Source organism: Vigna unguiculata, chromosome 6, assembly GCF_037176805.1.
Source record: "Vigna unguiculata cultivar grain cowpea cultivar isolate G323 ecotype 2 chromosome 6, ASM3717680v1, whole genome shotgun sequence".
NCBI lineage: Eukaryota > Viridiplantae > Streptophyta > Magnoliopsida > Fabales > Fabaceae > Vigna > Vigna unguiculata.
This window is the reverse complement of record NC_140797.1, coordinates 2,526,477-2,554,270: the sequence shown is the minus strand read 5'-3', so window position 1 is coordinate 2,554,270 and position 27,794 is coordinate 2,526,477. Positions and strand designations below refer to the sequence as shown.

The 27,794-nt window shown below is 38.0% G+C and overlaps 1 protein-coding gene across 9 annotated transcripts; it reads right to left on the bottom strand.

Annotated features, from left to right (window-relative positions):
- Positions 1 to 30: 30 nt before the first annotated feature.
- Positions 31 to 27,794, bottom strand: LOC114187757 (serine/threonine-protein kinase BLUS1-like). Of its 9 annotated transcripts, XM_085674754.1 has the most exons (21): positions 27,315 to 27,794; positions 26,852 to 27,231; positions 26,725 to 26,769; positions 25,830 to 25,911; positions 25,643 to 25,711; positions 25,290 to 25,460; positions 25,144 to 25,209; positions 24,134 to 24,202; positions 23,975 to 24,052; positions 23,557 to 23,885; positions 17,474 to 17,610; positions 17,269 to 17,363; positions 17,160 to 17,198; positions 17,008 to 17,067; positions 16,693 to 16,794; positions 16,561 to 16,612; positions 16,419 to 16,474; positions 16,168 to 16,232; positions 16,026 to 16,077; positions 292 to 440; positions 32 to 188 (listed from the first exon to the last, which is right to left on the bottom strand). In XM_085674754.1, exons 1-20 carry the CDS (start codon positions 27,486 to 27,488, stop codon positions 333 to 335), a joined length of 2,229 nt encoding a protein of 742 aa, XP_085530880.1. In that variant the 5' UTR covers positions 27,489 to 27,794; the 3' UTR covers positions 32 to 188; positions 292 to 332. The 9 variants fall into 9 exon arrangements, 7 of the variants coding, with proteins under 7 accessions (XP_085530881.1, XP_085530880.1, XP_085530883.1 ...); XM_085674755.1 differs by lacking the exon at positions 26,725 to 26,769 and having other exon boundaries at positions 31 to 188; XM_085674757.1 differs by lacking the exon at positions 32 to 188 and having other exon boundaries at positions 366 to 440; positions 16,168 to 16,277; positions 16,421 to 16,474.

Genomic DNA, 27,794 nt, shown 5'->3' with positions numbered 1-27,794 from the left:
ACAATAACAGTACGAATAATACAATAACAACACAAGTGAACCCTATTACTAATTGCAGCATCTTCTCAGCCACCTTCAATGACTTCTCCAAATCATTAATCTGCCTCATTTGTGTCATGATGATGACATCCTTTTCATCAACACCACCATTTGAAAAAGTTGTAGTCCACATTATTGGAACCACCACTCTGTAAATCAATAAACCAAAAATTAAAACCAATTTATTATTAACACAAAATTAAAAACAGATTGTACCCAAAATTTTCTACTAATATTCTTTGGAGTTCTTACCATCCTCAAAGTTGTCATCTCTCCGCAACTACAAATCAGGGTTAATCCATTTCTCGTTGAACCACCAACAATGCACGAAGTGATACAACACGGTTGCCTCCAACGATTACAACCAGAGGTAAAGGAAGAAGATTGGGACCGTAACATACCTATATAATGGGATTGCAGGAAGAAGAAGATTGCAACAACACCAATTGGTAATGGAGGAACAAGATTGTCAAAACTCACCCACTGCCCAAACATTCCTTACCAAAACCCTAACTCACTTATTTATCCCCAAATATCTAATTACCACACATGTACAATACACGTAACATACCCTAATACAAACTGTGGCACATGTACAATGCTTCATTAATGATTTAAACGACATTACAAAAAATGACCAAATAAAACACGAATTGCGAAAATGAGGACCATTTTAAACATTCGGTAAAAATGATGACCATTCTAAACATTCTGTCAAAATGAAGACCATCCGCAACAAACACTACGAAAATGAGGACCAAAAAGGTATTTAAACCAAAAAAATAATATCTCCAATTAATAATGAGATTGCCAACCTGTTTAATTAATTAATTAATATTTTAATCAAAATATATAATATAATATCAATGTATAAAAATATTATTTATTCATTACAACTTAAATTAGATATATAAAATAACATGAACATTTAGATTGCGACATGCACAGGCTAAATACTTGTTTCACGATATAATAAATGTTTAGAATTAACTATTAACCATGGATTTTTTTTTCTTCACATTTGATCAGTCCTTTCGTTTTAATCTCTACTTAATCAAAGATGCGCTTTTCGATTGGTACAACACATTAATAATATACAAGCTAAAATATAAGATATATTAGATCCCGTATATATTTCTTTACAAAAATCCGTAATGGATCGGCAAACTAAGCAAGGTTGCAGAAGATACAACAGAGAAAGCTTGAATGCATAGGAATATTGAATGAAATAAATAATCTTGTATTACATCTGTAACTCTGTAACTTCATACAAACATTTTGCTTGGCAAGTCAAATTGGATCGGGAAGATACACAACTCTAGTTTCAATATCCAAAACGCAGTGGAATTAATCAGCTTTCACGCAACGTACTCTCCCTTCTCCCTATTTTGTTCCTTAGTTTGGAGAGTCGTTAGCTGTTGTTGCAACTGTTCCATTACAAAATGGTTAGTTTGATTTTAATTTTAAAGCTTCAAGACATATTCCAAGCAAAGGCTATGTAGGCTAATGATTATTTGTTTTCGTAGACAAACTTCTCCCACACAAACATTTTTAGGAGAAGATAATGAAATAAATTTCTCCACAAGTTAGTTCATTCATAAACTAATTTTAATGCCTGAAGATGTTTTTTTTTCGCCTACAAGTACCTATAGAAAAGTTTGTTGAAATAAAATGTATGTAATTCAAACATAGTAAAAACTACAAACTGCATAAGTTTTTTTCCTCTTTAGATTGAAATGCTTTCCAAAAATTTGGTATTGTTCCGTGAAGGTAGAAAGCATGTTGGTAGAAGGCTTTTAACATCCCCAAGGATATGGTGTAACAGCAAACCAGGAGAGGAAGACTCTCGAAGAATGAATACCAACGTAGAGAATCCAATGAAAGAATGGATACCGAACAAAATATATTGAAACATTGCAGAATGGTTTTCTCTACACAAATTGATTACACATCCTCTGTTTTTACACCAGCTATATAATCCCCTCACTCCCATCTATAACCGTCTAACAAACTATTGTTTTTTTTTTCTTTTTAATTCTTTGTAGTTACAATTAAGTCCTGCATCATCCCACCCACTCAAGCCAACCCTTGTCCTCAAGGATTAAAAGCTGGAAACTCTTTTTTAAGATCAAAAAAGAATTCCCAGGTGGCATCCTCTGGCAGTTGGTGCTTCCACTTGACCAGCACCTTTGTTACCGCTTGATTTCCCTTTTTCACCGTCATTCTGTCCAATATGGCTTCAGGCTCTTTAATTGCTGCTTCTTCATCAGTGATGGGACAATGGTCAGAAGTGGTGGCTGCCCCCACCAATTTCTTGAGTGAATGAGGGAATTAGCAGAGAGCTTAACCTTATAGGTTACTGCTCCAATCTTCTCCACCACGGAATAGGGCCATAATACTTAGGAGCTAGTTTGGCATTGTTGCGAAAAGCCACTGAGACTTGCCTATAGGGGATGTAGTTTGACAAAAACCAAATCACCAATGTCAAATGACCTCTCTGATCTGTGTTTATCAGCTAACTGTTTCATACGCTCTTGAGCCCGTTTCATGTGGCTTTGATAATACTATGATAGGTAGTATTGTACCACCACTCCGCCAAGGGCAACCATTTGGACCACTGCTTCGGATCATCTGAACACATACATCTCAAATATGTTTCAATGCATCTATTCACCACTTCCGTCTGACCATCCGCTTGAGGTACAAAGTTGTACCTGAACCCCTTGGTACTCCATGAATTCTTTCCAAAATCTGCTAAAAATTGGGATCTCTATCCAATGTGATGGAGGCTGGAAACCCATGTAATTTGAAGATGTTATCCATGAAACATTGAACCACATCTGTAGCAGTGTAGGGATGTTGCAATGCCATAAAATGAGCAGCTTTGCTCAATTGATCCACTACCACAAATATAACTCATTTACCATAAGAACTAGGAAGACCTTCTATGAAGTCCATGGTAATGTGTTGCCAAACTAGGTCTGGAACAGGTAGCGATTGGAGTAAACCAAGAGAAGCAGCATTATCATATTTGCATTTTTCTGACATGTAATGCACTGATGAACAAATCTTTTGACATTCTTGGTCATTCCCTTCCAATATACTACAGCCTTTACTTGTTGGAGAGTAGCGTTTCTCCCTAAATGACCTACACAAGCAGTAAAGTGCAGCCAGGTGAAGATCAATTTTCTCAACTCCTGATCCTTGCCAATCACCAACCTCCCTTTCCTTCTAAGTTCCCCTCTCACCCAAGTATAGTGCCTATGAGATAGAGGGTCTTGTAGTAATTCGCTAATGATCTTCTATAAGTCTACATCAACTAGCCACGAGCCTTCATCCTGTCTAGGAGATCTGAAGCAGGTTGGTGAACCACAAGAGCATCACATTGCACCCTAGAAAGTGCATCAGCAACAACATTCTCTGTACCTTGTTTATACTCAATTGTAAAGTCAAATTCCATTAACTTCACCAACCATTTTTGTTGGAAAGCTGTTGAAGTGTGTTCCAATATGTACTTAAGACTTCAATGATCAATCTTAATTACAAACTTTTTGGGTAGCAAGTAATGTCGCCATTTCTGGACCCCAAACACCACTGCAAGTAATTCTTTTTCATAGGCAGACAGAGCTTGTTGCTGACTTAAACTTCTGCTGATAGAGGCTATTGGATGATGATGATCCTACATTAGCACTGCTCCCGCTCCCAAGCTGGAAGCATCAACCTCTACCACAAAAACTTTAGAGAAGTCTGGTAAAGCCAAAACTAGTGCTTGACTCAATTTATCCTTGAGGAGTTGGAAAGCAAGCTTGGCTTCCTGAGACCAATAGAAATTGTCTTTCTTCAACATATCCGTGAGAGGTTTAGCTATGGTGCCATATCTGCACACAAATCTTCGGTAGTACCCTGCTAAGCCAAGAAAACCCCTTAACTGCCATAAGGATTGAGGTAATGGCCATTGCCTCACTACTGCAACTTTTGCAGGATATGTGGAAATGCCTTCATTAGTGATAAAGTGTCCCAAGTATTCCACTCTACTAACCCCAAAGTAACATTTAGACTTCTTAGCATATAGAGCATTAGCCCTCATAACTAGTAATACGTTGTGCAGATGAGTCAAGTGATCTTCGAAGCTCTTACTATAGATTAGGATATCATAAAAATATACCAAAAGAAATTTTTGCAAAAAATCGTGAAACACAGTGTTCATTAATGCTTGGAATGTTGATGGGGCATTAGTAAAGCCAAATGGCATGACTAGATACTCATAATGTCCAGCATGTGTTTTGAAAGTAGTTTTGTAGATATCCTCCTCTGCCATTCTTACCTGGTTATATCCAGATCTCAAATCGATTTTAGAGAAGATAGTGGAACCACATAATTCATCTAACAAATCTTATACCTATGGAATAGGGAATCGATTCTTAACAATAGTTTTGTTCAAGTCTTGGTAATCAACGCAAAGCCTCCAACTGCCATCTTTTTTGCCAACAAACACCACTGAGCTTGAGTATGGACTGTTGCTGTTTTGAATGATACCAAATTTGAGGAATTCCAAGATTAACCCATCTATAATGTCTTTCTGTTGTTTGGCATATCTGTAAGGTCTTTTGTTGACTGGGTTAGCTCCTTGCAGTAAAGGAATCTTATGATCATGGCTTTCTCTTCGTGGAGGTAATCCTGCAGGTTCTTGGAAAAGGATCAGGAAAGGACGCCAATAACTCTTCAATGCTACTATGAAGCTGGGTTTGTTCTGTATGAGGAGACAATGAGTGAAGCAGCACAACATTCTCGGTAGGACATAATTGCAACATTGAGAAATGAACCCCTGACAATAATGTTTTGTGGAACTATTGTTTTTTAATGGTCTTAAGGCCACTGCAGGAAGCCCCTCGAAGCACCTGTCTCTTACCATTCACAGAAAACTCCATTGTCAGTTTGTCAAAATTCCATGTGATATCACCGAGAGTCACCAACCATTCAATACCAAGCACCATGTCACAACAACCAAGTGGTAACAACATCAGATCTGGAAAGGAGTATTCTGTAAATACCACTTAAAGGTCCTAACAATATAAGAAGTTTGAACTTTAGTTCCATCCACTACAGTCACATTCAAAGGATTCATCGTCTCAATTTTGCATCCTAACTTCCTAGATAAAGACACATCTGGAAGTTGAGTGCTGCTACTATCAATCAATATGTGGAGAGGGTGCTTCTTGAATCAGCCAGTTACACGCATTGTTCTGAAATTCGTGAGACCAGTCAAAGCATTCACAGAAATCAAAGGATCCACTATCTCATTCGTGCCGCTGTGCTGTCCAGCACTTTTCTTTGCTTCAGAATCCACTTCTTCCTCCAACTCCATTACATGAATTTGCAATTTCTTATGTGTCAAACTATGTGCTGGAGTGAAAGGTTCATCACAAAAATAACACAAACCCTTGCTCCTCCGCTCACTCATATAGGTCGGGGTTAAAGTTTTTTTGACTTGTGCAGAAGGTTTGGCTTTGTCAACCTGGTCGGATGGGGTGGATAATAGTGGGGTTTTTATTGTTGGATTGAATTTGAGTGGTTTGGAAAATGATTTATGGGGAGAAGATTGAGTGCTGGCAGACTCATACATTTTGGCTAACGAAAATACCTTAATGATAGTGGTTGGTTGAAACATCCTCACCATCATTTGCATATCCTGTTTCATACCACCAAGAAAACAACTAAGCTGATGTGAAGAAGATAAGTCTACTCTAGATACAATTGCATCAAATTCTTCATGATATTTTGTGATAGAGCCTTTCTGCCAAAGTTGCATCAACTTAGCCATGGGATCATCACAAATTTCCCCAAAACGGCCCAACAGAATACAAGTGTATTCGTCCCACAAAGGTAAGTTGTTCAACCCAATAGTTTTGACATAGACATTATGCCACTAAAGTGCCTTTCCCTCAAAATGCACCACCGCAAGCCTAACCTTGTAATCGTTAGGGGTTTGATCAATGGAAAAAAATGTCTCACACTAAATGATCCAATTCTTGACACCATCACCATTAAATCGAGGAAAATCCAAACGAGCCATTCGCGTATTACAAGCATAGGGTTGCGTATTGTTACCAGAATTTGAACCTCTTTTGTTTTCATATTGCTGAAATAATTCTTGGAGCTGTTGCTTTGAGAGAAGCACCGATGGACATGAAGTGTTCTTCCATTTTCAAATTGAGACGTTCCTCCATTTCGCGAAGGAGAGCTTGATTGCGAGTGTTATCAGCCATGGCGGAAACGTGGTTAGAAGGGTACATCTGATACCAATGTAACAACAAACTAGGACAGGAAGACTCTCGAAGACTGAATACCAACGTAGGGAATCCAATGAAAGAATGGATATCGAACAAAATATATATTGAAACGTTGCAGAATGGCTTTCTCCACACAAATTGATTACCCATCCTCTGCTTTTACACCAGCTATATAGTCCCCTCACTCCCATCTATAACCGTCTAACAAACTATTGTTTTCTTTTTCTTTTTCTTTTTGTAATTCTTTGTAATTACAATTTAGTACCACAATTTCTTTTATTTTAGGTCCTGCAACAAATGGATTTTGAAGTTTATCATATCTTTCGTGAGGGTAATAAATGTACTAAGTTTTGTTAACATTGCTCTTGTTAAGATTGGTTTGATTCTTTACCTTCTACTTTTAATTTTGGTTTCTTTAGAAAATGTTTAAGCCTTCAGATGTTTAGGTTTTGTTAGTTTATAGTGTTTTCATTGTCACACTCTTTGTATTTTTTTTTTCTTGTTTTATAGTGTTTTTATGTGATGACAAGTAATTGATGAAACTTTAAGATGCAACTTAGTCAGGATGTTAAAGTTTTTCACTAATACCTAACATGATATTTGTTAGATATTGTTTAGATATTATTAAGATATTGTTATATATTGTTAATCACAATATCAAACAATATCTTCTATTTACTCTATTTATTTTCAGTTACTCCTTTTTCATCGTACCTCTCTCTACTATAAACAGATTACCCTATGTTTGGTTTATACACAAGGGAGATTAATTCTAAACCTTATTTTCTTTATTCTCAACATGGTAACAAGAGCTTAAGGTATTTTTTGGCATTATTTTTTCCGTCGCCCTTGTCGCTGCAACCGCTACCTCCGCCATCGCCGCTATCACTGCTACCTCCACCGTCATCGCTATCATCGCCGCCGGCACCGGAGTGTCAGTTCTGACTGGCGACCACACGGTTCTAATTGCCCCGGCCAGGCGACCTCAACGCTGCCAGAATCGTCGCCATCGAAGCAGCGACGCTCCTTCATGCGTTGTTCGAAGCCGCGCCTCTTTCTGTTTCGCTGTCGTGCGTGGCGACACGTCACTAACGTCTCCGACAGCGATCACCTGCGCTGGAATGTCTCGTCCTACTCTTTCTGGATCTGGTCTTGTTGATTCCATCATAACTCTTTGGTATTTTAGGGTTTTTTTTTCCTCTCTCTTCTCTTTCTCCACGGTATTGGCACTGTTAAACTCTTCTCTTCTTTAACCATTGATAATGTTCTTTATGTCCCTGAGTCTCCTTTTAACTTGTTGTCCATCAGTCGTCTAACTTGTTCTCTTGATTGTGTTTTTCTTTTACCAATAATTTTGTGTGTTTACAGGACCGGAGTTCAAAACAGGTGATTGGCACAGTCCAATGATGGTATTTTCTTTCACGTATATCCCTGAGTCTCATGGTCTTTATCGTCTTCGTCCCACTTCTTCATGCTCAGTTAGGTCATCTAAGCCTTGCCAAGTTACAGCAGCTTGTCCCTGCCTTGTCCTAGTTGTCTCGTTTGGTGTGTGAGTCATGTCAATTAGGCAAGCATAGTCGTAATTCCTTTCCTTGTAGTGTCATACGTGATGTTTCGTCCCCTTTTGCCTTGGTTCACTCTGACATTTGGGGTCTTAGCTTTGTTAAGTCTACTTTAGGTTTTCAATACTTTGTTACTTTCATCGATGATTATTCCAGATGTACTTGGTTATTTTTAGTGAAAAATCGTTAGGAATTATTTCATACCTTTCAATTTTTTTTAATGAAATTAAAATTGAGTTTGATGTTTCTACTAGAGTTTTGCGCAGTGATAATGGTTGTGAATATCTTTCTCATTCTTTTAAACAATTTATGGTTTCTCACGGTATTCTGCATCAAACTTCTTGTGCTTATACCTCTCAACAAAATGGTGTAGCTGAACGTAAAAATAGACATATTGAAACAACTCGCACTCTTTTAATTCATGGAGAGGTTCCTGAACATTTTTGGGGTGATGCTATTCTTACTGCCTGTTATCTCATTAATCGCATGCCTTCTTCAGTTTTAAAGAATAACATATCTCATTCCATTTTATTCCCTCATGAACCTCTTCATCCCTTACCTCTAAGAGTTTTCGGGTCTACATGTTTTGTTCATAATTTCAGTCCTAATCTTGACAAGCTTTCTCTTAGACCACATAAGTGTGTTTTCTTAGGGTTTACAAGAGCACAAAAAAGATAGAAATGTTTTCTCCTTTTCTTAATCGTTATTTTGTGTATGCAGATGTCACCTTTGATGAGTTCTCCATTTATTTTAAAAGTCAATCTTCACATCTGTCTCCATTCAATCCTATCAACACTCCTAGAACCTTTAATGTTCCTTTTGCTTGTGACCCTCTTACTGTGTCTCCTCCACCATCGATTCCTGTTCCACAGTCAGCTTCTCCTCCACCACCATGTGACTCCACTCAAGTGCCAACAACTCTGTCTCCTCCGGCTTTGACACCTAAGTCTGACCTTCCCATTGCCCTCCAAAAAGGTATGTGTTCTACGGTAATTCCTCTTCCCATTATATTCCTTTGAGTTATCATCAATTGTCATTACCTTTTTAAACATGTCTTTCTTTCGTGACCATTCCAAAAACTGTCCGTGAAGCTTTAGCCCATCCTAGTTGGCGTCAGGCCATAATAGATGAACTAAGTGCTCTTCATAATAGCGCAACTTGGGAACTAGTCCCGTTACTGTATGAGAAATCTGTTGTTGGTTGTAGGTGGGTGTTTGCTATCAAAGTTGGACCTGATGGTACTATTGATCGCCTCAAAGCTCGTCTGGTGGCCAAAGGTTATACTTAAATTTTTGGGTTGGATTATGGAGATATCTTTTCTCCCGTGCCAAAATGGCTTCTGTTCATTTATTTATCGCCATGGCTACTCTACAACAATGGCCTCTTTATCAACCGGATGTTAAAAATGTTTTCCTCAATGATGATTTGCAAGAAGAAATCTATATGGAGCAACCTCCTGGGTTTGTTGCTCAGGGGGAGTCTTCTAAGATGGTATGTCGTCTTTGCAAATCCCTATACGGCCTAAAATAATCTCCTAGGGCCTGGTTTGGAAAGTTTAGCAATGTTGTTCAGCAATTTGGTATGACTTGGTGTGAAGCAGATCATTTTGTGTTTTATCAACACTCGAGTGCTGGATGTGTTTACTTGATAGTATATGTTGATGACATCATTCTTACAAGGAGTAACAACCATGGCATCTCTTAGTTGAAACAACATCTCTGTCACCATTATCAGACCAAAGATCTTGGCAAACTCAGATATTTCTTGGGTATTGAGGTGGCACAGTCCAATGATGGTATTGTTATATATCAGAAGAAGTATGCCATGGATATTGGAGGAAACTAGGTTGGTGAGTTCAAAGTCTGTTGATACACCCATGGATCCCAATACTAAACTTCTACCAAATTAGGGGGAGCCTATATCTGATCCTGAGCAGTATAGAAGATTGGTTGGGTAATGATAGAATATTAAAGGTGTATGTGAGAAGAAATAAGAACTGAGTTAGTTAGTTAGTTAGTCTGTTAGTAGGTTGTTTGGGAATGAAAGTTTGTTTTAGGAAAAGTATAAATAAGAAGGGGGGTAGTGTTGTAAAAGGGGGTATTCGTTTTGTTTTTGTAAGTGTAAACAGGAGTCATAACAGATCCTGTGAGGGGGGAATTGTTGTCTTTCCCTGGACGCATTCTTTGAGAGAATAATAAAAGTCTATTTCTGTTTCTTTCTGTGTTGGTGTGAGTGAGTTCTGCCCGAGTAGCTTGGGTTTCTAGCTCTAAGAAACCTAACAATTGGTCCGACCTGCCGGATCCAAGGGCCTGTTATCATGGAGGGAAGAGTTGCTGCGTTGGAAAGGTGGACCAGCGAGAATGGGAAGATTATCTTGGAAATTCAAGAAAATCTTCACGAAATCAGAAATATGATTAAGAATAGCAAGAAATCAGAAGAAGGGTCTGAGAAGAGTTCTGAAAATGGGGAGAATTCTGTTAACAACAAGAAAGGAGTTGTAAAGATGATCAGAAAGGAGGAGTCTGATTCTGACAGTGAAGAAGAGGTCCAGAAGCAGTGGATGAAAAGGGTAGAGTTACCAACTTTTGAAGGCAGTGATCCTATGGGCTGGATTGCTAGAGCAGAAAAGTTCTTTGAGATTCAAAATATTTCTCCAAAAGAGAAATTACGATTAGCATTCATAAGTATGGAAGGAAACGCTAGTCATTGGTTTAGCTTCTGGAAAAAGAAATCCAAGAACCCATCTTGGGAGAGTTTTGTCGAAGCTTTGAATAAAAGATTTGGAGGCAAGGATAGGAGTACAGTCTTTGAGAAATTAGCATCCATAAGGCAGAATGAGGGAGTAGAAGAATACGTACAAGAATTTGAAAGATTGGTGGCTCAAATTCCAGATTTATCAGAAGAACAACTACTGGGGTATTTTTTTGCAGGATTACAAAGCCGGATCAGAAGCCAAGTAAAGCCACATGATCCAAGGGATTTAATGAGGGCAATGGAGATCTCTAGGGATGTGGAGGAGTCTCTTAATGAATCATGGGCAGGAAGAACAAACACCTATCGGACAACATCAGCAGCAGACACCAGATTTCAGAGAGGAATGGGTGTGGTATCAAGAACTGAGACTTTTAAAGGGGCTGGAAACTCTCAGTCTTCTCCCAGCAATATGAGTACAGCAAGGAAAGAAGGAGGGGGAACCTCATCTATGGGCTCTAGGACAAGTGGAAATCCAACAACAGGAGGGAGTAAAAACAGGGCAGTCAGAAACTTGCCTTACCCAGAGTACCTAAAGAGAAGGGAAGAAGGAAGATGTTTTCATTGTGGAGGAGCTTTTGGGCCAGGCCACCGCTGCCCAGAAAAAAGCTTGAGAGTGGTAATTCTAGCAGAAGATGAGGAGAATAGTGAGGGCAGAGAGGAGGATGGAGGAGAGGAGAGAATTGGAGTGTTGGAAAACAAAAGAATGGAGCTATCTCTGTTCTCAGCAGGAGGCTTAACGCAAAATAATACCATGAAATTGCAGGGAGATATCAATGGGCGAAAGGTATTAATTTTAATTGATAGTGGGGCGAGTCATAATTTTGTTTCAGCACAATTGGTGACAGAATTGGGATTAATGGTGGAAGATACCCCTCCTTACTGTGTCAGATTAGGGGATGGACACAAGAAGCAAACACAAGGGTGTTGCAAAGATGTAGAAGTTAATTTGGAGAATCATGTTGTTAAAGAGACATTTTTCCTGTTTGAATTAGGAGGAGTTGATGTGATTTTAGGAGTGGAATGGCTAGCATCTTTAGGAGAAGTTAAGGTAAATTGGAACACCTTAACCATGAGTTTTAATGTGGCTGGAAAAGTGGTGAACATTCAAGGGGATCCCACTCTGACAAAAAGAATTGTGACACCACAAGCCCTGTTGAAGGAAACTGAAATTGAAGCAATCTCCTTAGTGTGGGAGTTGGGATTAACCAGTCACGAAGAGGAAGAAGGGGGGAAAGGATTGTCAGCCAAGCAGCAGGAGGAATTGGAGGAGGTTTTGCAGGAACATAAGATCATTTTCCAAGAAAAACTGGAGCTGCCACCAAGGAGGGGGATTGATCATAAAATACCTATCAAAGTAGGTGAAAACCCTGTCAATGTGAGACCATATAGGTACCCTCATCTGCTGAAATCTGAGATAGAAAAACAGGTGGAGGAAATGCTGAAATCTGGAATCATCAGGCCCAGCAATAGCCCATATTCCAGTCCAGTCATCCTAGTAAAGAAAAAAGATGGGAGTTGGAGGTTTTGCATAGACTATAGGGCCTTGAATAAGGTCACTGTGGCTGATAAATTTCCAATACCCGTGATAGAAGAGTTATTGGATGAACTACATGGTGCTACCTATTTTTCCAAAGTTGATTTGAAGGCAGGTTATCACCAAATCAGGATGTATGAAGGGGATATACAGAAAACAGCTTTCCGCACACATCAGGGCCACTATGAGTTCTTGGTCATGCCCTTTGGGCTAACCAACGCGCCAGCAACCTTCCAATGTGCCATGAACACAGTTTTGCAGCCATACTTAAGGAAGTTCGTATTGGTGTTCTTTGACGACATCTTAATCTACAGCCAATCATGGGAGGATCACATGGGTCACTTAAAACAGGTGTTGCATACACTGCAGCAGCAACAGTTCTTTGCAAATAAAAAGAAGTGTGAGTTTGGGAGACAAGAGGTGAAATATTTGGGCCACGTAATATCTAAAAAAGGGGTAGAGATGGATCAAGACAAGCTGGCAGCAATTCATCAGTGGCCTTTGCCAAAAAATCTTAAAGCCTTGAGGGGTTTTCTTGGGTTGACTGGGTATTATAGAAGATTCATCCGAGACTATGGAAAAGTAGCAAAACCATTAACACGTCTATTAAAGAAGGGATGTTTCTGCTGGAATGAAGAAAGCACTAAGGCTATGGAGGCTCTAAAGAAAGCTATAACAACAGCCCCTGTTCTAAAACTACCAGACTTCAGCCAACCTTTTTCCATTGAGTGTGATGCATCAGGCAGTGGGCTGGGTGCTGTGCTAACACAGGACAAACGTCCTATTGCTTTCTTCAGCAAAGGCCTATCGGACACTTCCTTAACTAAGTCCATTTATGAAAAGGAGTTGATGGCTTTAGTTTTAGCCATACAGCATTGGAGACCTTATTTATTGGGGCAAAAATTTACAGTATATACAGATCAGAGGAGTCTAAGGTATTTGTTAGAGCAGCGTATCACCACACAAAACCAGCAGAATTGGTTGGCCAAATTGATGGGATATGAATTTAATATTGTTTATAAAATTGGAGCATCCAACAAAGTAGCTGATGCCCTTTCTCGAAGGGGGGAGAATGAGGAGGATGACAAAGAATTGACTATAATGTCCATACCATTCTGGCAGGACTTCCAGAAGATATTGGCAGAAGTGGAAGAAGATGCAGAATTACAGAAGATCATAAAAGGGCTGAAAGAGAATCCTGGGAAGCAGGGGCAGTATACTTTAGAACATGGAAGACTTCATCATAAAGGCAGGCTCGTGCTATCAGCCAACTCTGCTTGGATTCCAAGACTGCTGGCTGAATACCATACCACATCTACAGGAGGTCACTCAGGGGTGTTCAGAACTTACAGGAGGATAAGCCAATCACTATACTGGATTGGAATGAAGAAGATGGTAACAGATTTTGTGGCTGCTTGTTTGGTGTGTCAACAACACAAGTACCTAGCATCTTCACCACAAGGGTTGCTACAACCTTTACCCATACCCAATGCAGTATGGGAGGACATTAGTTTGGACTTCATTGTCAGGCTACCAAAATCCAATGGGTATGATTCAGTCTTGGTGGTGGTGGATAGACTAAGTAAATATGGGCATTTCATACCAATTAAACATCCTTATTCAGCCAAGAGCATAGCAGAGGTGTTTGCCAAAGAAATAGTGAGACTACATGGGATTCCTGCATCTATTGTTAGTGACAGAGACCCTACATTTTTAAGTCTCTTCTGGAAGGAGTTATTCAGAATGCAGGGAACACAGTTAAACATGAGCACTGCGTACCATCCTGAGTCAGATGGCCAAACTGAAGTCTTAAATAGAACCTTAGAAACATACTTGAGATGCTTTAGCTCAGAACAACCCAAATCTTGGTCTCACTTTCTCTCATGGGCAGAATACTGGTATAACACCAGTTTTCACGGGGCAGCCCAAAAATCCCCTTTTGAAATAGTTTATGGCAGACCACCTCCTTCCATCAGCAGATTTATTCCAGGAGAAACCATTGTGGAAGCAGTAGCACAAGATCTCATGACCAGAGATGAAGCTTTGAGCCAACTCAAGTTCCACCTCGCAAGAGCCCAAGAGCATATGACGAAATATGCGAATAAACACAGGAAACAATCCTCCATCCAAGTAGGGGACTGGGTTTTTCTGAAAATTCGCCCCCATAGACAGGTCTCAATGCCCACCAGACTGCACCCAAAGCTATCTGCTAGATATTATGGTCCTTTTCTAGTGCTGAAACAGGTAGGTCCAGTAGCCTTTGGATTACAACTTCCAGAAACTGCCAGGATCCACCCAGTATTTCATGTTTCACAATTAAAAAAAGCAGTAGGCACTCATCAAGTTGAGAAAGACCTGCCAGAAGGTTTGCAAGGCAGGACCTCTAATTGGTTCCCAGAGAAGATATTGGATAACAGATGGGGACCTATACCAGGGAAGGAAGATGCAAGACCGCAAGTCTTAATTCAGTGGAAGGATAAAGGGGTAGAAACAGCTACTTGGGAAGACGTCACAACTATCCAACAGCAGTTCCCTGACTTCAACCTTGAGGACAAGGTTGCTCAGCCAGAGGGGAGTAATGATAGAATATTAAAGGTGTATGTGAGAAGAAATAAGAACTGAGTTAGTTAGTTAGTTAGTCTGTTAGTAGGTTGTTTGGGAATGAAAGTTTGTTTTAGGAAAAGTATAAATAAGAAGGGGGGTAGTGTTGTAAAAGGGGGTATTCGTTTTGTTTTTGTAAGTGTAAACAGGAGTCATAACAGATCCTGTGAGGGGGGAATTGTTGTCTTTCCCTGGACGCATTCTTTGAGAGAATAATAAAAGTCTATTTCTGTTTCTTTCTGTGTTGGTGTGAGTGAGTTCTGCCCGAGTAGCTTGGGTTTCTAGCTCTAAGAAACCTAACAGGTAATTGAATTATCTTATCGTTACTCGTCCTGACATTTCCTTTGCAGTCAGTGTGGTAAGCCAATTTCTTAATTCCCCATGTGAAGATCATTGGAATGGAGTCATTCGTATCTTGAAGTATATTAAAAGATCTCCCGGAAAAGGATTGTTATATGGTTCTAATAACCATACAAGAGTTGTTTGCTATTTAGATGCTAATTGAGCAGGATCTCCTTCTGATAGAAAATCTACATTTGGGTATTGTGTCTCCATTGGTGGTAACTTGATCTCGTGAAAAAGTAAGAAACAAAGTGTTGTAGCAAGATCCAGTGTAGAAGCAGAATATAGAGTTATGGCCTTAGCTACCTGTGAACTTGTTTGGCTCAAGCAATTGCTTAGAGAGTTACAATTTGGAGATGTTACTTAAGTGACACTTGTGTGTGACAATCAGGTTGCTCTTCATATTTGCTATAATCCAGTCTTTCATGAGAGGACCAAACACATTGAGATTGATTGTCATTTCATTCGGGAAAAGATCATGTCTGGAGACATCAAAACTAAGTTTGTTAACTCAAATGATCAGTTAGCAGATACAATTTACGGGGCCTATAATTGATTATATTTGTAACAAGCTTGACACATACGATTTGTATGCTCCGGCTTGGGGGGAGTGTTAGATATTGTTTAGATATTGTTTGATATTATTAAGATATTGTTAGATATTGTTAATCACAATATCAAACAATATATTCTATTTACTCTATTTATTTTCAGTTACTTTTTTTAGTTGTACGTCTCTCTACTATAAATAGATTACCCTATGTGTGATTTATACACAAGGGAGATTAATCTCAAATCTTATTTTCTTTAATCTCAAAAATATTAATTAAAATACATTAATGATATTTTTTTTCTTAAGAATGAAACAAAGAATGCAACCTAACAGTTTCTACAGAAAATTACCTGCATGTATTTTAACTTCTCAGCAGTCAATTCATCAGTCAAAGTGACCATACTGTAATATGGGGGAAAGAGTTAGATAAGCTATTTGAAGTAAAAGTTAAAGTGAATAGTGAGAAACAATATTTAGATTGATATAACTAACCGAGTCTGAAGCTCCATTATTTTGAGCAGCAGATAACGTTCCCTCCCTGCAGCTGCTGTGTCGACCTGTCAATGACAAACGTCTAAGGAGAACATCAAGCTGATGAATAACTGTTACATTATAGGATTTAGTAGAGGTTTATGTAATGAGAGAAAGAGTGAACAATTTTTCCAAGAAAATCGAACCATACACAAGTTGAAAATTAATTAAGCACACTAGTTTAAAGGATAAATTGAGCAAAAATTACTCACACCCCTATTTATTTGTGAACTGCAAGGTATTAGTGGCAACTTTCCATTCTGTGAAACTGACAATATTGATTGGATCATTATATCATTCAAAATCGTCAACAATTGCTTCAAGTATAATCAAAGGAAAATCCTTCACTCTCACCTTCAATACCTTCAGCAGATTGCAAGCTACTCAACAGATTCACTATAAGATCCTGGTATAAAATAGAACTTTCAATGAGATCATATATGGGCAAAGTGAGTTTCGTGATTAACTTTCCGAAATTTTCCTCACCTGTTGCATTAATGTTTGCTGGAGAAGATTTTGAAGGTGAGTCATAAGAAGTGATGCAGAGATGTTATTGGTGGCAGAATCTTGGGAGGCCTGACTAATTGGCTGAAGAGAAACAGATTCAATAGAAGATTAATGAGCCTTATATATCAAAAAAATAATAAATTATACATCATATATGCTCTGCAAACAACTCAAGAAGAAAAGGTTTTCCAAATTTGAAAATGAGCTCTATCCATTTAACTTTATAAATTGTTGAGAGCATAAACCAAATAAGTAACATGCTGGTATAGATATGAATATGGCTTATGCACAAACCATTTGTTCGGAATCCAACATCCCATCACTAACACTGGCAGATTTCCGCAGTGATGAGCCCTATATCAAATGTTATGGGAACATAAACATCAGTTCAGGGCATCTATATGATACAAATACATAAATAGTAATTAATTAGAACAATAACCAACCTGTGAAGATCTAAGTGAAACTGAACTTCCAGGAATATCCTATTTTGCAATGTGATGTCAGTTAAAGGTAAATGATTATAGACAATTCAGTTGTAAAAATAGAGCACACCTTTACAAGATCTAAATTTTCTGATGTCACAGAAAACCTCCCTTTAATTTGTACTAGATTAGCCCTAGACTTGTCATCCAAGGAATCCCTGAACCCTACCAGGAGTGATGGTAACCAAATTAAACTCAGAATTAAGATGGTTTGGTTCACAAGCTAGTTGAAATTCTGCACATAGCTTGCTGGTGCATACGTATAGTTTAAGTACCTCCCGAAGACTTTATTGGAGCTGATAAACTATTTGCTGAGGCTCGTGCAGAAAGCATCAACGGTCCACTAAAATTTGGAGGTCGTCGCACTTCACGATTATTTTTCTCACCCGGTAACTGATTTCCATTCTCAAGCCTAAAGAGTAACAAAGCATTAAATGTCTTAAAAAAGCAAACAACGATGTTATGGAGACAGAGCAATAGCAGTGGACTATCCATAAGAAATGGAAAGAGCCACCTGTGAGACGATGGATCCATTAATACAAACTTAAAATTACACACAAGTAACAAGATTGTATAATCATATTGGACAAATCTAATGGTAAAAACTTTCTTGCCTACATATTCTTTATTGTTGACTTTTATTAAGAACCAAGAGCTAGGAATGGGAAACAGAAAACAGATTTTGTTGAATTAGATGAAAAGAACAAACAATAGGACAACACTCTTCCATCGTAAAGTTTCCCCTTTTACAACAGCTACTGCTCCATACCCAGAAACGTTTAAAATTAAATGTCTCTTCTTTAACCCAAGATTTTTGCTTCTTGCACCCCAATAATTTTTAACTACACCCTCATAATTTTTAAAATTACCCTTTTATCCTTCGTAATAGTGACTTCAAGGTCACCTGCTCTGGAATTCCAGAACAAACTTTCATGAACTTCTAGAACAAGATTTCCAAAACAATTTCTAACATATGAGATGCATTAAAAAACACACTTTCTTGAACAAGCTTTCCACAACATGAGATGTTTTTTGGAATGAGCTATCTGAAACAAAAATTTTGGAACAAACTTCCCATAACACATTAAATGTGTTATGGAACAAGATTTCGATAACAAGATTTCAGATAGAAGCTTTTTGGAACTGTACCATTGAACTGGCCGCTATGTCATAGTATTCAGAATTTACCACCATCTTGGAAGGTCGCCAACCCCAAAGGCCACTAACTTATAAATAGCCACTAGGCTTAAAGGAATACCACACGATCCATAGTTGAACCCACATGACGGCCAAGTTGATTAACTACACTGCCTCCTCGAACACCTATCACAACCAGTAATGCTGCATACTCTAACTTAGAATGAATCAGTTAAACCATTACGAAAAAGTATTCAACCTGAAACCTGGGTCCAACTGAGCCCATATAAGCTCAATAAAGTACTGGACCACTAAAAAGATAATCAAGGCCCAGCCCATAATCTAAACCAAGCAAAATAGGATTAGTCTTCTATAAATAAGAGTGGACCCCAACAATTAAAGGTACAATATTTCATTAGTGCATAATCTAGGATTTTACTTTGAAAGCTTTTCTGACTTTATCATTCGAGTCCTTTCTATAAGTAACTTCCCCATGTTCTACCAAGTGTCAAGTAACGAAGACATGACGAATAGGACCGAAGGAGTGTCCATCCGAGAAGCTCAAAGATTGTGGTAAGATAAAGTTTGAATCCCATAATGAGCTAATATTGTCTCTGCAAGAACAGGAACATATCAAATACATTCTAGAATAAGCTTTACAGAACAAGCTTTCCACCAAATCCAAGAATTTACTCTCTCTCTCTATTCTGTCAAAGAGTGTAGTGGATAACGAAGCTGTCGTTGGAGGTGCAGCGGAGAAGACACATGCAGCAATGACTGTAGTGCTAGTGGCAGCGACATAGTGCAGCGAGCGAGGGTATTTCTTTTGATAGGGTGTAGGAAGCAATAGCCTATGATGAATTAGTAATTTCCAGTATGTGTGTCTCATTGTTATTAGAGTTCTTTTGGTTTGTAAAAGTGCGGACAACCAATGATTTGGGCTTATGTAGTTGGTATATAACCTCGTGATTGAATGAAATGAGGGGTTAGGGGGAGTCTTCTGGGATGATAATCCCTATATGGCCTAAAACAATCTCCTAGGGCCTGGTTTGGAAAGTTTAGCAATGTTGTTAAGCAATTTGGTATGACTCGGTGTGAAGCAGATCATTCTGTTTTTTATCAACACTCAAGTGCTGGATGTGTTTACTTAATAGTATATGTTGATGACATCGTTCTTACAGGGAGTAACAACCATGGCATCTCTCAGTTGAAACAGCATCTCTGTCACCATTTTCAGACCAAAGATCTTGGCAAACTCTGATATTTCTTGGGTATTGAGGTGGCACAGTCCAATGATGGTATTGTTATATCTTAGAGAAAGTATGCCATGGATATTCTGGAGGAAACTGGGTTGATGAGTTCAAAGTCTGTTGATACACCCATGGATCCCAATACTAAACTTCTATCAAATCAGGGGGAGCCTATATCTGATCATGAGCAGTATAGAAGATTGGTTGAGAAATTGAATTATCTTACCGTTACTCGTCCTGACATTTTCTTTGCAGTCAGTGTGGTAAGCCAATTTCTTAATTCCCCATGTGAAGATCATTGGAATGCAATCATTCGCATCTTGAAGTATATTAAAAAATCCCCTAGAAAAGGATTGTTATATGGTTCTAATAACCATACAAGAGTTGTTTGCTATTCAGATGTTGATTGGGCAAGATCTCCTTCTGATAGAAGATCTACATCTAGGTATTGTGTCTCCATTGGTGGTAACTTGATCTCGTGGAAAAGTAAGAAACATAGTGTTGTAGCAAGATCCAGTGCAGAAGCAGAATATAGAGTTATGGTCTCAACTGTTTGTGAACTTGTTTGGCTCAAGCAATTGATGAGAGAGTTACAATTTGGAGATGTTACCCAAATGACACTTGTGTGTGACAATCAGGTTGCTCTTCATATTAGCTTTAATCCTGTCTTTCATGAGAGAACCAAACACATTGAGATTGATTGTCATTTCATTCGGGAAAAGATCATGTCTGGAGACATCAAGACTGAGTTTGTTAACTCAAGTGATCAGTTAGCAGATACAATTTATGGGGCCTATAATTGATTATATTTGTAACAAGCTTGGCACATACGATTTGTATGCTCCAGCTTGAGGGGAAGTGTTAAATATTCTTTAGATATTGTTTGATATTATTAAGATATTGTTAGATATTGTTAATCACAATATCAAACAATATCTTCTATTTACTCTATTTATGTTTTAGTTACTCTTTTTAGTTGTACCTCTCTCTATTATAAATAGATTACCCTATGTGCGGTTTATACACAAGGGAGATTAATCTCAAACCCTATTTTCTCTACAGTAGTTCCTCTTTCCTAAACCTTTAGCCCTAAGTCCTAAGTCTCTTTCGCAAATTTTATGTTTGAGAAGGGATTCGTACAGTAGTTCTTCTTTCCTAAGCCCCAAGCCTCTTTCGCAATTTTGCAATTGTTTTATGCTTTGAGGCATTTCTGGAGGTTCTGCACCATGTTCTTTATGCCATTTTAAGGAATTTGCAATCATCTAATATTGGGATCTGTTTTGTTCGTTGTTTCCGCTGTGATTCGCATTTTTGTTTTGTATTTGATTTATTATGGCATCCCATCGTGATAATCGGACTTGCCCTCAGGGAAAACGGCGTCCTAAGTATGAACATTGTGGCAAGCTAGGTCACAAGATTGACAAGTGTTATGCATTATATGGTCATCCTCCTCAATCTATTGTAGCTATTCAGACCGATCTTTCCCCACCATCGTTTGTTGAGGATCCTCCTTCTTTTGTTTCATCTGATACACTTGCTATATTCAACAAATTTCTCAAATGGTATAAGGATCAACAATCTTCTAGTTCCAGCGATTCCACGTCCGAGTCCACCGATTCTGCTTGAAAACCAAGTTGCTTGCGAGTTAACTCGCAAGGTATTATCAGGCATGTAAACTCGGGAGTTTTATAACCATGGTCTCAAGAGAATAATACATAGAAAAACTATATCGTTGGAAAGAGCTAGTTTACAATTTCGTTTAGGTGTACTAAGTTTTGCGAGAGCTAAACCTTTGTATTCCTCACTCTCTAAGAGTTTTCTTGTTACAATCTCTTGAGTTTTTAATCTTAGAGAAGATTAAGACAAGTTAACTAGGAGATGTTTGTGTACCCAATATAACCAAGAGTAGTTGCATACTCATTTCGTACTCTTTGATCAAAAGTGGAACGTCATAAGAAGTTGTCTTAAGGAAAAATTGGACTAGTCCATGTGTTTGGTTGAACCAATATAAAACTATTGTGTTGCTTTGTTTAATTGTTAGATTGTTTACAGCGAAATAAAGTCTAAGACTTTATTCAACTCCTCCTCCTTCTGGAAGCGTTCTTACTACAACAACTTTGGCCCTCAAAGTTATGGTGGGAAATGCCTCAATGTTTGAGTGCCACCACCTTTTCTTGCAAATTACGTTTTAAATTTAAGGTTACCTTTTTCCAATGGACCCTATGTCCTTACAATCAGCAACGACTCCATGGATGATGGGGCTATGAAGTTAACTTTCACTCATTTGGGTCGTGCCCTTTCAAATGACCTCAATCCAACAAGGTCACCCAATTACTCTTGTTAGCAAACTCAATTGTCCACAGTTGCAAGAAGCCTGTACCTAGGTCCATGAGATTAGCTTCATGCTATATAGCCATTGCCCAAAATGGTCTTACAAGTTACTAGGTTAAATTACTCAACTAAATAAAAAAACTAGTCCTAGCAATGTTTACAACATCAACACTTCAAGTCCAACAGAAACTTCATGGAGAAAAAGAATCATCCATGGAGACTGTTAGAATATAATCAGCTGTTATAGATTTCTAGGAAATCAACCGTTACAAAATATCGAAAATTAGTATAATTGATTCCTAATTATTAGGTCTTTATTGTAATTGATTCTATTCAATAGTATAAATACATATTGTGTGGTCTGCATTAGACACACAACACATTCATAACATATACAATTCTATAGATACAATTAAATTTCATTAAAAACTGTCTAAAAAGACTTGTATACAAAGTAACTATAGAGAGAAGAAACTTATTGTAGAAGCTTTCCTAAATTATACCTAGTTAAGACAACCTAGGCTTATCAGTTATGGTTGGAGAAACTTCCCTCACAAGCCAAGAAGAAGCTTCTCTTACAAGCTTTTGTAACCAACCAACTAACTAACTAACTCCTAACTATGTCATGATTGATGCCATCTACTAAGAGAAAAGCTTCTCTTGCAAGTTTTGAGTAATTATCTCTTGCAAGTTTTAAGTAATTATTGTTTTAACTACCTTTGACTAACAACTAACTACCTCCTAAACCATTTAACAAAATCAGTCCATCCACAGAAAGTTCTCTCACGAGTTTCCTTTATTAGTTAACTACCATAAGGTGATTAACTAACACATTAACTACCTTGTTTGACTCCAAAACCATGTTAAAAAAAGAGAACTAAAGGCTCAAGGTGAATTTTGTTTACCAAATATTTAGTGCAGAGCCTCTTATTTATGACTATGAAAACAATGAATAGTAATTTTCATTGTTTACATAAATACATACAACTCACTACATCTCATAATATCTCTAATTACAAGATTTACGTAAAACTCTAACGATTGATATTTGAAAATCTCTAACAACACTTCCCCTCCCCTTTCATGGATAAATCTTTTTGGGTTGGGCTATCCTTTTGTGCTTAAGGCCCAACAATTGGATTTTTTGTTTAGAGTAGGTCTATGAAAAGGGATACCTATAATATCAAGGTGCAAGTGAATGAAGCCATAAAAGAGAAAATGGCTACTATAGGGCCAGTTGAGTGAAAGTCGTTGTGGAAGTCAGTCACAATGGGGGGACAATGTAAGGAGTCCCATACTAAGTAGAATAATATTATTCAGAAAAGAGAAATCTCATCCAGAAGTTTCCCCTTACAACAGAGCCACTGAATATTTTATTTATCAATGCTACAACTCTAAATTTCACTCTTGTTTCTACGTTTCCTCCTACTTAAGCTGAACTCATGTCCTTCCAACCTCTGTAGCTATGAACCTAATTGTTTTAACTAGCTACAGATCCTCTGTTGTCACTGACTTGTAACTAACTGTCAATATTTAGGAAACTATAAGAGTAACTAACTTCATTTCATCATACAATTTGTTAAAATCTAATCATAATCTAAAATACAACAAGATATAACCCAAAAAAGAGAATAAGGTACCTTTCTGATGTTTGTTCCCTTTCTGATTTGAAATGATTGAGAACTGTGACTGGCAACAGTGGTCCACTTTGAGTTTGACGGGTTTTTACTGTTTGGCCTCTAATTTTGCTCATAATTATATCTTTCTGTATATTAGATGTCATTGCCTCTGATGTTGACCCATTTCTCTTACAAATAATATTTTTGGGCAGTGCAGGTTCCTGGATTTTGCTTTCTGGAATCTTCTTGTTTTTGTTGAAGCATTCATTTTGCTGTGTCTGTTTTATGTCTATAGCCCCTACCTGTGATGTGATTTTATTCAGTGGTGATTTCTCTGAATCAATTGCACCCTGTCATGACAACAACAAAAGAAAATAATTTTTTTTTTTACAGTATAACAACTGAACAACATCAAAATTCAGTGGCAAGGTATTCTCACAGCCTTGTAATTAGTGAAAAAATTGTTTTTGTTTTGATCTTCTTCCCTCATCTCAACAATATCATCATCATCCCTCACCTAGAAAAATTGAAGACATTAGTTCAGATCCAATAAGGGACAAACTAGTCAAGCAAATAAATCTAAAATGAAAATACATACCAATGAAGCTTGAGCTTTCAAATCATCAATATGAAAGTTCCACGTGCTAACTCCTCGTTGGTATTGACTCTAAAGCAAAATATATAATTCTGTTATCTATGGAGCCCGTAAAGGTGATAATCTTTTGTTTTCTACAAGAAACATATATATGTTGCATTTGATGTTAAGTGAAGCTTTAAATGTACAGTTGCCAAAAGCAGTCGTTTGGTTAGTCATACATAAAAAACTTTTATAGGGATTAGGGACAAAGTTCCCCAAAACCCTTCCATCTCTTCAATAAGGGTAAGTCTTTGGAATGTGTAAATCATGGTTACTGTTTGAATACGAGAAAATCTTAGCCCATAGCTTGATAGCATGCTTTTCAGTGATAAGGAGGAGGGCGGCACCGAAACAGATGTTGAAGTGGTCAATAGAGATCTCAAGCTAATTAATATTTTTGAAGCTTTGTTTTTTAGTTGTGATGAATGGCATTGTGTAATTCATGTAATCAACCTCATCAAGTAGAAAAAGGCTTTGTTATTGTTGTTATATGATCCTCTAGGATTAGTCTCCCTATTTCTTATAATCTTTTGGGATGGCTTTTCATATTTCTTTATCATGATTTAATTCTTTAAATAGTTAGAATTAGATTAGTATAAATAATGTTAAGTTTTCTGCTTTTATGACTATACCAAATACTTCCATACATTGTGATACAACTCAGTTAATACCAAATAGTGTTTCATTTTCTTTTGTCTCCCTTCCTCTATCTGCTCCAAAATTTTCATCATAGTATTAGAGTGGTTCCATCTTCCATGACCTATCCCCACACTATTCTTTTATCATGTTCTCTCCACTCCCTAACTCACTCTCATTTTCACATGTACCATAACCATGACTTGAAACAGTCAGGTTTCTCATTTTTTATCAAGTGGCTAACTTGGTTATGTCCTTCCTTCAAATAATGCTCCGAAGAATCACTAAACTAATCACAGTATGTGAGAAATAAAGATTTGAACATCAGCTTTAACCTGAGATATTGCCTCTTCTTCTGCAGAAGGCATTTTCTTCATTGCAAGTTGAGCTGCATCTTTGAGCTGCAAGAATTCGTGAAGTCAAGTAAAGGTAGCTGGAAGAAAAAATTTAAAACCTGCACCAAGGCCTCATGAAAACCAACCTGGAGTGCTTTTACACGATTCCAAAGAGGGGGTAAGTCAGCAAACAGTTTTTTTACAGAGAGCTCGGGAGGCTTAACATGTTTGAAGAAGGAATGTTTCAGTAACTTCTCTGCTGATGGCCTTTTTGTTTGGTCTTTCACTAGGCACATAGCAACCATTTCCTTAAAAGACTGATCACAACTGGAAATACTTTAATTAGACAACGGTTGAACAAGAAACACATTATGAATAAGAACCATATCAGAACCAAAATTCAATTTTATGTGCCATGAGTAATGAACTAAATAAAACTACATGTATCATATAATGACAAATCGTGTAACAAAAATCCATCCAGAAAGAACAGCAATACCTTAGAGAACTTCTTATCACGGTCATAATCAAGTCCGGGAGGGGCATTCTGTATGGTCATTAGAAGAACCTATACATGAAAAAAAAAAAAAAAAAAAGCGAAGTCATCTTATATTACAAATTATATCACACAGTCAAATGCCAACATCCTTTTAGACACTGTCTCTTCGAAACCACTGAATGTATACCTTCATTGGAGGGTATTTTGAAAATGGGGCATGACCATGAGCCAACTCAAGTGCCGTAATCCCAAAAGACCAAATATCAGCCCTGTTCAACATTTATGAACTTTAGCAATAACAATAACCTTTGGCCATTATTCAATCCCAATATAAACAAAAAGAGTCCATTGAACAAAGAAACAAACAAACCAGAAAGAATTGTAGTCAATTGAAACTACAACCTTTCATAAGCAATTCTGCATGATCAAGAGGGCTATTGAAAGAGCTCATACAAAGCTAATTTAGGCTTTTGAAAATAGCTTATGAACATTTTATAAGCTCTTCTCCTCAACCTATTCAATAAACTTCATGGAAAAGCCTATAAGAATACGCTTTTTTCAGCTTTTGTCAACCAGCTTCAAAGTTCACAGTCAAGAATTTGAGAAGCTCGCTCCCAAAGTCATACTAAATCATGCTTAATTAAACTATTTACCAAAAAACATTAAACCATTGCAGTACACTAGTCATGCCTTTAATAACACCCTTTAAGAAAATTAGTTATAAACAATAGGTTTGTATTGTTGTTCCAAAATTGTCGTCGTATATTTAAAGTTAAAGTAGTTGAGAGAGAGAAACTTAGGTGCCGTGAGCCCATGTTCTATCAAACCAGATCAAGTAAGAAAAACTTTTAGTAATTTGTTTCAAATATTTGATTAGGGTATTTTAGGGGAAAAAAATCAATTCATCATTCGATTACAAAGGAGTCTTATACTGAAAAAGGGGATAAAACAATTTTCTATAAAGGGCCTTATTAAACACGTTGGCAAAATCAAATGTTTTGAGTTAGCAGTGACAGAATGTACAATGTTAAGGTAATCGGCAGAGACAGCCAATAAGAAGATTAATTGGATGAATGACTGACTTAGAATTATAGCCACTTGAAGGTTGCAGAACCTCAGGAGCCATCCTGCGGGAGAAAGATGACAAGAACATATAATGTTACGCTGTACAGAGAGAGTGAATGAGAAACAAATGCTGTTATGAGATACCAGCAAGGGGTCCCCACAAAAGTGTTTCTGTAGCGCTGCCTGTCGCCGGCGTCGAACAAACAAGCGGCAACACCGAAGTCGGCGAGCTTGACGGCGCCGCTGCTGCCAAGTAAAATGTTGCCGGCTTTGACGTCCCGATGAATGTGGCCGTGGTGGTGGAGGTACTGCAGGGCCTTCAGAGTTTCTTTGAGGATGGATCCGATTGCCTCCTCCTCGAACCCCTCCGTGTACGCAATCTTCATGAGATGCAAACAGGAGCCCTCGTCCATGAACTGCATCACAACCCACAAACTCCGCTCCACAGCGAAGGAGCAGTATGCCTTCAGTACGTTCGGATGATCGACCAGGCTCATCATCTGCGCTTCCCTTCGCAAATCATCCTGTTGCAATATCAAACATCGATTAATTAACTGATTGATCAAATGCGTTATCAAAGAGCAGTGAGGAGGAAGAAGATAGGAACCAGATTGATGTCACAGCGATCGAGATCCATGCATTTGACGGCAACCACCTGGTTGAAGGGAAGATAGATGGCTCGGTAGACGGTGGCGGTGGCGCCATAACCAACTTCTTCTAGAAGCTTGTAGTCGGAAGGGTTGGTGGAGAAGTTTTGGCTCTGGTCATGACTCCCTCCCATTTGGTTCTACTCAACGAATTTGGTGATCTTGATAATTGATGCTGACAATGATGATGATGTTGTTCCAACAGAATCCATCACTGCTTCACCGCAATCAGAAGCCATTTTCATTTTCAGCGCACTGCTGCACACTTCTGGCTCACAAACCCATCATTGTTAATAAATTAATTAATCTCTTGGGCGATCGCTGGGTACTTCTTGTCACCAAACGCGAGTAGGAATCACTTTCAAACTACAACATAACAAAAAGTGCAGTCGAAAGGGTGTCACCAAACAGTCCCTAGACTAAAAAGGTTTATTCAAGAG